This window comes from Rana temporaria, chromosome 1 (genome assembly GCF_905171775.1).
Source record: "Rana temporaria chromosome 1, aRanTem1.1, whole genome shotgun sequence".
Taxonomy (NCBI): Eukaryota; Metazoa; Chordata; class Amphibia; order Anura; family Ranidae; genus Rana; species Rana temporaria.
The window spans coordinates 16,791,329-16,801,341 of NC_053489.1; the positions used below are offsets into that span (position 1 = coordinate 16,791,329).

At 43.8% G+C, this 10,013-nt stretch overlaps 1 protein-coding gene across 1 annotated transcript; it reads left to right on the top strand.

The window, feature by feature from the left end:
• Window positions 1–5,769: 5,769 nt before the first annotated feature.
• On the top strand, window positions 5,770–6,067 carry LOC120924964 (ubiquitin-like protein 5). Its single transcript, XM_040335900.1, has one exon. It carries the CDS (start codon window positions 5,831–5,833, stop codon window positions 6,050–6,052), a length of 222 nt encoding a protein of 73 aa, XP_040191834.1. The 5' UTR covers window positions 5,770–5,830; the 3' UTR covers window positions 6,053–6,067.
• The last annotated feature ends 3,946 nt before the right edge of the window (window positions 6,068–10,013 follow it).

The following is a 10,013-nucleotide window of genomic DNA, read 5'->3' on the forward strand; positions in this document are numbered from 1 at the left end:
CTACGCTGTCAAAGGCCTTGGCTGCGTCTAATGATAGAATCACTCTCTGGCCTGGGTTATCAAAAGGGATCTGAAGGTTTAGAAAAAAGGTGTCTAATATTGAGGGCCATGGATCTTGAAGAAATGAGCAAAGAATCTTTAACCACTTAAGCCCCGGACCATTTGGCTGGTCAAAGACCAGGCCACTTTTTGTGATTCGGCACTGCGTCACTTTAACTGACAATTGCGCGGTCGTGCAACGTGGCTCCAAAACAAAATTGTCAAACAACACAAGTGTAAGGCAGCAGCATCAAAGATTCCCTTTCCAAAGACCAACAGTGACTGGAAACTGTTCAACCCATCAGAAATTGCGGAACAGTTTTGTCAATTTTACTCCATACTATATAATCTATGCTACAAACCTGTATTCCTACCCCCAGCCTCAGAGGCTCTCAGCCATTTTTTAGACTCCATAAACCTCCTGTCTATAGCAGACCCCCAACTTGCAGATCTCTTCTCTCCAATCACACCCACAGAAGTAGCCAAAGCCATTAAGTCCCTCGCCCTACATAAATCCCCTGGACCGGATGGATTGGTGAATGAATATTATAGACAATTCACCAACCGTCTGACTTCTTTTCTGACCGATACATTTAACAGCATTATAGACCGTGGACCCTGTCCCCAAGAAATCCTAGAATTTATTATTGTTACCATACCCAAACCAGGCAAGCCTTCTGAAAACCCAGCTAACTTTCACCCTATCTCACTTCTCAACTCAGACACCAAGCTTTATGCTCATTCGCTTTTTCGCTCATTCGCTCTGACCAAGTAGGCTTTGTCCCTAGCCGGTACGATGGCGCTAGGCACTCCATCAATCTCATCCAATGGGCCAAACACCATAACATGCCTTCCTTATTAACCTCTTTAGATGCTGAAAAAGCATTTGGTAGGGTGCATTGGACCTACATGACAGGTTCTAGAGCTACAATGCAATACGACGGTGGCATGCTAATGGCTACTTAGCCTGGATCCAAATCGAAAGCACAGCCCTGAAAAAGAACCCTTAAACAAATCGGGTAGCAGCAGTTCTTCACCCCAACCTTGTAAACACTTTCTGGACACAATAACAATAACATGGTCTGGACTACCATAATGGACCACTCTCACCTGAACGCTCAGGAATGCCTTATACACCACATATATATCCGCGCATTGGGAAGCTGCAGGAATCTACACAATTGTACACCTCTACGACCATCTCCTCTCTTTTTAGGAACTATGTTCATCCTTCCCCATCTTTCGTACATCATTATTCCAATACCTTCAAATACGCCACACCTTAGGACATATCCAAATCAATAAAACAGACTTAGTGGACTTCCTCCTCAATATCTTTGGATTTCCTTCACATATACACAAATAATTACCCCCCTTTTACCCCCTACTGTCAACCCCACAGACCATAGAGAAAGATAAACCAATGGTATCCTGGGAACACTCCCTAAAGCAATGGCAACAAGCTCAAATTCTCCCTCTAAAATATTCCTGATGCATAACCCACTGGGAATCCCTCCAAAAGCTTGTGCACCAATGGTACCACACCCCACAAAAAATATCTAATAATCTACACCAATCAGTCTCCTCTATGTTGGAGGCAATGTGGCTTTCCTTGATCATCCATTTATATTTGCTGGAAATGCCCTGTTATTCAGCTCTTTTGGACGCAAGTTAATAGCATATCAAACGATCCCAAACTAGCTTTGTGGGCTTAGGCATGGATTCATGGCTTTATAAATTTCACACCCTACATACATTTTTGTATGGCTGCGAGACTCTCCATTGCTCACAATTGGAAAATCTCGAAAGCACCATCTGATAAGGATGTGATAATCTCTCTAAATGTACATTTACCATTTGAATACGCCTCTGCCAAGGTTCAATTGACACAAGTCAAACTCCTATGCCAATGGCAACCTTGGTTATCTAACCCCCTCTACACCTTACAACTTTGAAATCCTACAACTAAAACCCATCAAGCCATAATGCTCCTGCTCTGCCTACTTCCAATTGAATCCATGCATTTCCCCATTTGACCATTAACCTACCTTCAGATTTCTTTATCATTGTACACTACTGTTTTTTTATTTAATGATTTGCTGTATATTGACTTGGCCTCAGTGGGTCACAATCAAATGTAAACACACAAATTTACTCTCAGTCTATGATTTAACCACAAACCATATTATATCGTACCAGCCCCCCCTTTCCAGTACTTCCCCTCTCTTACCTTTGCTACCCTTCTTTACATGATGATCTATGTATTACGCAACTGAAATTATGTTTGTTCATTTGATAAAACAATAAAGAAAGAATGTAACTATAATCGCCCCCAAAGTCACCAAAAAGTAGTGCAGTAACTACTTTTGGAAACTGGTGTAGCGTTGCAAAGTCTAAATCGCACCGATTGGGACAGTATTATTGTAGGCCATAGGTAGGGATGAGCTTTATGTTCGGGTCGAACATGAGTTTGACTCCAACATTGGCTGTTCACCCGTTCGCCGAATAGCGAACAATTTTTAGGTGTTTGCGGCAAATTCAAAAGCCATGGAACGTCCTTTAACCACTTGCCTACTGTGCACATACACCCCCTTCCTGCCCAGACAAAATTTTAGCTTCCGGCACTCTGTCGCTTTAACTGACAATTGCGCGGTCATGCGACGTGGCTCCCAAACAAAATTGACGTCCTTTTTTTCCCACAAATAGAGCTTTCTTTTGGTGGTATTTGATCGCCTGTGCCGTTTTTATTTTTTGGGCTATAAACAAAAAAATGAGCGAAAATTTTGAAAAAAAACCACAATATTTTTAACTTTTTGCTATAATAAATATCACATAAAAAAAATGATCTCCGTTTAGGCCGATACGTATTCTTCTACATATTTTTGTAAAAAAAAAAAAAAACGCAATAACCAGGTATGTTGCCGCAACCTTGCGGCGGCGTAGCTTAAGGCATTTAAGCTACGCCGCCGTAAGTTAGCGAGGCAAGTACATGATTCACAAAGTACTTGCCTGCTAAGTTACGGCGGCGTAGTCTAAAGCGGGCGGGCGTAAGGGCGCCTAATTCAAATCTGTGTAAGGGGGCGTGTTTTTGATGTTTTTTTTTACTGCGCATGCGCCGGGCGCCTACATTTCCCAGTGTGCATTGCGGCTAAACACGCCGCACGGGCCTATTGATTTCGACGTGGACGTAAATGACCTAACTCCCGATTCACGGACGACTTGAGCAAACAACATAAAAATTTCGAATTTTGACGCGGGAACGGCGGCCATACTTAACATTACTATTCCAAGTAGGGCCTAGCTCTAACTTTAGGCAGCCTATCTCTAACGTAAACGGCGTAAAAGTACTGCATCGGCCGGGCGTATGTTTGTGAATCGGCGTATCTAGTAATTTACATATTCTACGCCGACCGCAATGGAAGCGCCACCTAGCGGCCATCCGAAATATTGCAACCCAAGATAGGACGGCGCAAGCCGTCGTATCTTAGATATGTTTAAGTGTATCTCTGATTGAGAATACACTTAAACATAAGTCGGCGTAGATTCTGAGTTAGGTCAGCTTATCGACTGGTAAGCCGGCCTAACTGTTACTGAATCTACCTAATATTGCCTACAAAATAGGGGACATAATTATGATTTTTTTTTTACTAGGAATGGCGGCGATCTGCAGTTTTTTTCAGGACTGTGACATTATAGCGGACACATCGGACACTTTTGACACATTTTTGGGACCATTCACATTTATACAGTGAACAGTGCTATAAATATGCATTGATTACTGTATAAATGTGACTGGTAGGAAAGGGGTTAACCACTAGGGGGCGGGAAGGGGTTAAATGTGTAGCCTAGTGAGTGTTCTAACTGTAGGGGGAGGGGGGTGATTGGGGGAGGTGACCGATCTGTGTCCCTATGTACAAGGGACACAGCATCAGTCTCCTCTCCCTGACAGGATGTGGATCTCTGTGTTTACACACAGAGATCCACGGTCCTGCTCAGTTACTGGGAAATTGTGGGTGCCCGGCGGCCATCGCGGCCGCAGGGCACGTGCATTGTGTTACAGTAACGTGACGGGGCGTGCGCACCCCCTAGCATCTTTAAATAACAGGACGTCATATGACGTCCTGTCAGAACAATAGGGGATTCCGCCCGCTGTCATTTGACGGTGGGCGGGTGTTAAGCGGTTAAACGTCTATGGGGGAGATCAAAAATACTAATTGTAAAGGTTAATATGCAAGTTATTATCATAAAAAGTGTTTGGGAACCCAGGTCCTGCCCCAGGGAACATGTATCAATGCAAAAGAAAATTTAAAAACTGCGGGAAACCCCACGCCTTTTTTTTTATTTGGCGCAGGGTTCCCCATAATATCCATTTGGGGGACCTCCACGCATTTTTTTTGGTTCAGGGTCTGGTAATGGACAGGGGTGAACCCATGCTGTTTTTTTCAATTACTTTTATCTCTATAGCCAGGACCCGACAATTCATTATAGTCGCAAGAAGTTTTAAAGGACTTTTTTTCCTTTAGAAATGTAATTTTGTCCAGGGACTTTTCTAAACACAGGAAACATGTGCTACTTTACAGGCGTACTATAGACACCCCCAGGTACTACATTTTAAGGAATATGTCACTTTTATTATTTCACTTTAGGCATTATTAAAATCACTGCTCCCGAAAAAAAACTGCAATTTAAAAAAAAAAAAGTGCATTGATACATTTTCCTTGGGGCAGGACCCGAGTCCCCAAACACTTTGTATGACAATAACTTGCATATTAGCCTTTAAATTTTAGCACTTTTGATTTTTCATGTTCGTGTCCCATAGACTTTATTGGTGTTCGCACAAATTTTTTGCCTGTTTGCATGTTTTGCTGCGAACCGGGGGATGTTTGGATTATCCTTAGCCAATGTGAACGGGGTCTCATTCTCAAAGCTTAATTGAACTAGCTGAAGTTAGAAGCCCATTGGTTACTATGCACAGATACACCAGATTCTGTGTGCACCAGTTTTAGTAAATCCCCCAATGCATCTTTCACTTCTTTCATGGGATAAAAAAACACATGGCCTGGCAACACAGTGACTGATCACTATGATAGCCAATCAGAGGTTATTACAGTGATCGGGCAACTGGGAAATGGGAGTCCCAGTTCCTGATCGTTAGTATAAGACCCGGTGCTCTGAGTGAGTGTACTCCCAGCACAAACACACAAGCACACATATATGGGGTATCACAAATAAAGACCCATTTCTTTGAGGCCGCATATATGTGTACAGCCGGCGCCAAGCGGTAAACTGTGTCACATTTTCTTTGTAAATGTAGCACATCCTACAGCAAGAATGAAAAACTGTTTTATTCTGGTACAGAAAAAAATGCATGTGGTCCCTCTTAAAATTTGTACTAGACCCTTAATCTGAGCATGCAGTCTGGTTGACTAGGAAAGGGGTGAGCCCTCCTCCTGAACCATACCATATAAGGACACCGATTGGCAAAGCTTCATGTCTCCACAATCCTGCCCAGTGGTTGTCGGGTCTTGCAAGCAGAGGTCTTATCAAGATTTGGAAGCCTCGTTTAATACTAAGAAACCCCCAGATGTTACCCTCCCCACACATTAAAAAGTATGGGGTACACAGTACCCCTAGTCATTCACAATAAAAAGGAAGATGTAACCCAGAATTATAGGAACCAGAACATTTTGCAAGTCCTTCTTTTAAAAAATAACCCCCCCCCACCATAGAGTCGTACTGCCTGGTGAAGGGATCATCTGCTTGGTGTTTTTGGTGGAGGACCGGTCACACCATGATTGAGGTGGTGTGTAATGACCGTTTGGGAAAGAAAGTCCAGGTAAAATGCAACTCAGAAGACACCATCAAGGATCTGAAGAAACTCACTGCAGCTCAGACAGGCACACGGTGGGACAAAATAGTGCTAAAGAAATGGCACTTGATATTTAAGGACCACGTGACACTCAGTGACTATGAAATCCACAATAGAATGAACCTGGAATTATACTACCAGTAACTCTGGCACCTTGCCACACTTTTTTTCTTATGATGGAATATACCGTTTACTGCTCGGATTGGTGAAACTTTACTTTGTCACCGTAAAGACTGTATGATTCCAGCAACTTTTTTTCCTCTCCCCATTTTTAGTAAAAAAAGAAACAAAAAGAATCCAGCCATAATACAAATTAGGGCTGTGGAAATTAACTATTATTTTTTTTTTTTTTTTCAATATTTTTTATTGAACTGTTTTTTCAATTTTACAAGAAAAGTAAAATACTAAAACAATAAAGAAATAGATATACACAGCATCAGATATACATCCTTTCAATAATAATTCATAGGTGTTTGGGCCAAATAGACCAACATTCATCAAATTTTTGGCATGTGAGTGAGTTAATAGCCAGTAGTCGTTCAAACGAGTAGTTTCTATGTACTGCCTTTGTGACGTCAGATAAATTAAGGGCTTTGTCACTTTTCCAGTTGCGCAGTATCAATGCGCGTGTTTCCAAGAGAATATGGGATATGACCTGTCTGAAGTCGTGGTGGAATTTGTCAATGTTCAAATGGAGGAGTGCAAGCGCGCTGTCTGGCGAGGTGGGTATACCTGTCAGTGAGGAGATTAGTTGGAAAACCTGTTTCCATAGATTGTTGACGGAGGGGCAGTGCCAGAACATATGTAGTATGTTCCCCACTTGACCACATTTTCTCCAGCAAGTAGATGACGTCCCTGGGAAGTATGTCGATAATCTAAAAGGGGTATAATGCCATCTGTTTGCTATCTTAATCCCCAACTCCCAGTGTTTGACACAGTGCGAGGCCCCGTGGACTGCCCTGAATGCCCGTTTCCATTGGTCCTCGGTAAAGAATGACCCTAGGTCCCCCTCCCACTTGAGCATGGCTGCTGTTTTGGAAAGCTTCAGCTTGTTCTGGAACAAGTTATAGAAGAACGAAGTGCCCTTCGTATTCTGCGTAGCTGTGGTGTAGAAGCGCCATACTGTACCCGGAAGGTCAACGAGTGGCGGGGGTCTCTGTCTAGTGAGATGTGTGATTTGCAGACACTTGAAGAAATGTGTATTCTGTAGTCGGTATTGCGTCCTAAGCCTTTGTGCAGATTTGTGTCGACCGCCCTCATAAAGATCAGATAGGTGGGAAATACCCTGTTCAGTCAAGTCCTGTACTTTTAAATCGGGAATCTCGGCTTCCAATAGTTGCAGGGGTAGTTCGAGGCTAGTGAGTCGTGTGTCGTGGTGTGTTCGGTCCAGGAGCAACCTCCAGGTCTTGATGGAGATTTGCATTGGTGGCGACAGTCCAGTCACATCCCAATGAGCCCACCCATCTCCTGAGAGTAACAGTTTCAGGTCTTTGAGCGGTGATATGTCTCTTTCAATATCAACCCACAGAGGAGCGTCCGCATCTCTAAACCAGTATTTTATTTGGTCCAGCCTAGTCGCCCACAAATAGTCATGGATGTCGACTACACCTGCTCCCCCTGCCGTTTTGTGGGAGACTAAGTTGTTCCGCGAACACCTAGGTTTTTTACCCTTCCAGATATACTTCCACCCAATTTCTGACAATCTTTTAATGTAAAAGTGAGGTATGTGGACTGTAAGAGTCCGGAACACATATAAAATTTGTGGCAGAATCATCATCTTGTAGGCCGCAATCCTACCCATCCAAGACACTTCTTTTTTGGCCATTTCCCTGAACTGGGCTTCCAGTTTGGCTATTAGAGGGGGCAAGTTAACCCTGGCAAGCGTGGCGACCCTATTTGTGATGGCTAACCCTAAATAGGTAATGCTGCCCTTGCTCCATGTATATGGAAGTTGATTTTGCAATGCTACTCTAGCGTGTGTTTGGACTCCTAGGTCCAGTACCAGGGACTTAGAGAAATTGATCTTGTAGTAGGAAATCTCCCCAAATTCAGTGAGAACATCGTGTGCCGCTTTTAGTGATACGATTGGGTTAGACAAGATTAAAATGACATCGTCTGCGAATAGGTTGATGGAATGTTTGCGAGAGCCAAACTGGAAGCCCGAGACCAGAGGGTGAGAGCGGATGGCCTCCGCTAGAGGTTCTATCATGAGGTTGAAAATGGTCGGAGACAGAGGGCAACCCTGTCTGGTACCGTTCGAGATCGGAAAGGCCGAAGACAAAAATCCAGCAGCATATACTTGTGCTGATGGGGAAGAATAAAGGGCCAGGATTGCGTTTCGTATGTTCCCTTGGAAACCAAACTTGCTTAAGACATGGTCCATATAATTCCAGTGCACTCTATCAAACGCCTTCTCTGCTTCTATAGAGAGCAGCAGAGAAGGCGTTCGGGTTACCTCAGCTCGGTGGATCACATTTATAATACGTCTTGTGGCGTCTGAGGTTTGTCTCCCCCTCACAAATCCCATTTGGTCTCGTTGGATGAGTGTGGGTATAATGTTAGTAAGCCTTTTAGCCAACAGTTTAGCGTATATTTTGGTATCCGTGTTGAGAAGGGATATAGGCCTGAAGTTTGCCGGGGTGCTGGGGTCTTTACCCGGTTTTGGCAGTGTCACTATGTGTGCTCTTAACATCTCATGGGGAAGGGTTGCGGATTCTGCAGCCTTGTTGAAGACACCTGACATGTGGGGCACTAGGACAGATCGAAAGACTTTAAAGTATTCATTCGTGAACCCATCCGGGCCTGGTGATTTTCCATTAGGAAGGGAGAGAATAATTGTTTCTATTTCTTGGGGAGTGATTGGGGCATTGAGTGCGCTAAGCTGTTCTTCCGATAGAGAGGGAAGTTGTATGTTCTTCAGGAACCTTTGGATTTTTTCAGTGTTTGGTTGTGGCGTGTTGGGATCTGAGTGTAAATTGTACAGTGAACTATAGTAGTCAGCAAATTGGTTCGCAATCTCTTGGTGGTTGATAACCTTGTGTTGAGAAGTAGGGTGTTTCAGGTAAGCTATCCTTACTTTAGTACGGGCAGCTTTTAGCCTGTTCGCTAGGTACTTTCCTGCCCTATTGGCATTGGAATAATAGTTTAGTTTTAGACGGCTGAAATGTCTATCGTATTGCTGGGTTAGAAGCTCCCTAAGGTCTTCTCTCTAAGAGCTCAGTTTAGTGGCTAAGGAAGGTGACGGGGAGCGTTTGTTTTGCGATTCGAGGTCCCTCAAATCCAGGAGGATTTTGTTGAACCGTTGGGCCTTTTTTTTCTTTTCTGTGGCGCCTAGTTGAATTAGTATGCCCCGCATATAGGCCTTATGTGCATTCCATACAACATAAGGGTCAATAACCGAGGTAGCGTTATCTACGAAGTAGTTTTGGATGTGAAGGGAGATATGTTTTTGACAGTGTTGTTCTTGTAGAAGTGTTGTGTTACAACGCCAAATGGGGGGTGAGGAAGAAACTCCCCTTTCCACTACCGACATGGATATGGCCGCGTGGTCTGACCACGTAATGTCATGAATAGTCACTGTGTCCACATTTTGCAAAAGCCACTTGTCCAGCAGAAACATGTCTATACGAGAGTAAGAGTTGTGTCTGCTCGAAAAATAGGTGTAATCCCTCTCAGTGGGATGTAGGCACCTCCAAACATCAAACAGTTCTTCGGCGTGTGTCAGGGCCTGAAGTGATTGTGCTCTCTTGGATGTGTCGGAGGTTGTGTCTATTTCAGGGTCCGAAGTAATGTTAAAGTCTCCACACATCACCAGATTTCCATATTTCATGGGATGCACTTTTTTAAGGACTTTTTTCAGAAAGCGCAGTTGGTGCGTATTGGGTGCGTACACCGAGACGATCGTGTAAGGTTTTGAATTTATATCCCCAGTGACGATTATGAATCTGCCTCTGTCGTCAATAAATGTGTCTTTAGGCTGGAAGGAGAGGGAATTCTTGAGTGCAAGCAGCACGCCCCCTTTCTTGCCATCCGGAGTGCAGGCTGTGTACACAAATGGAAAGTCTCTATGGGAGCACGGAGGGGCTTTGTGCAGTTGAAAATGTGT

Bases quoted from the DNA above. Each gene is read 5' to 3' on its own strand.
- LOC120924964 (XM_040335900.1), top strand. From the start codon at position 5,831: ATGATTGAGGTGGTGTGTAATGACCGTTTGGGAAAGAAAGTCCAGGTA.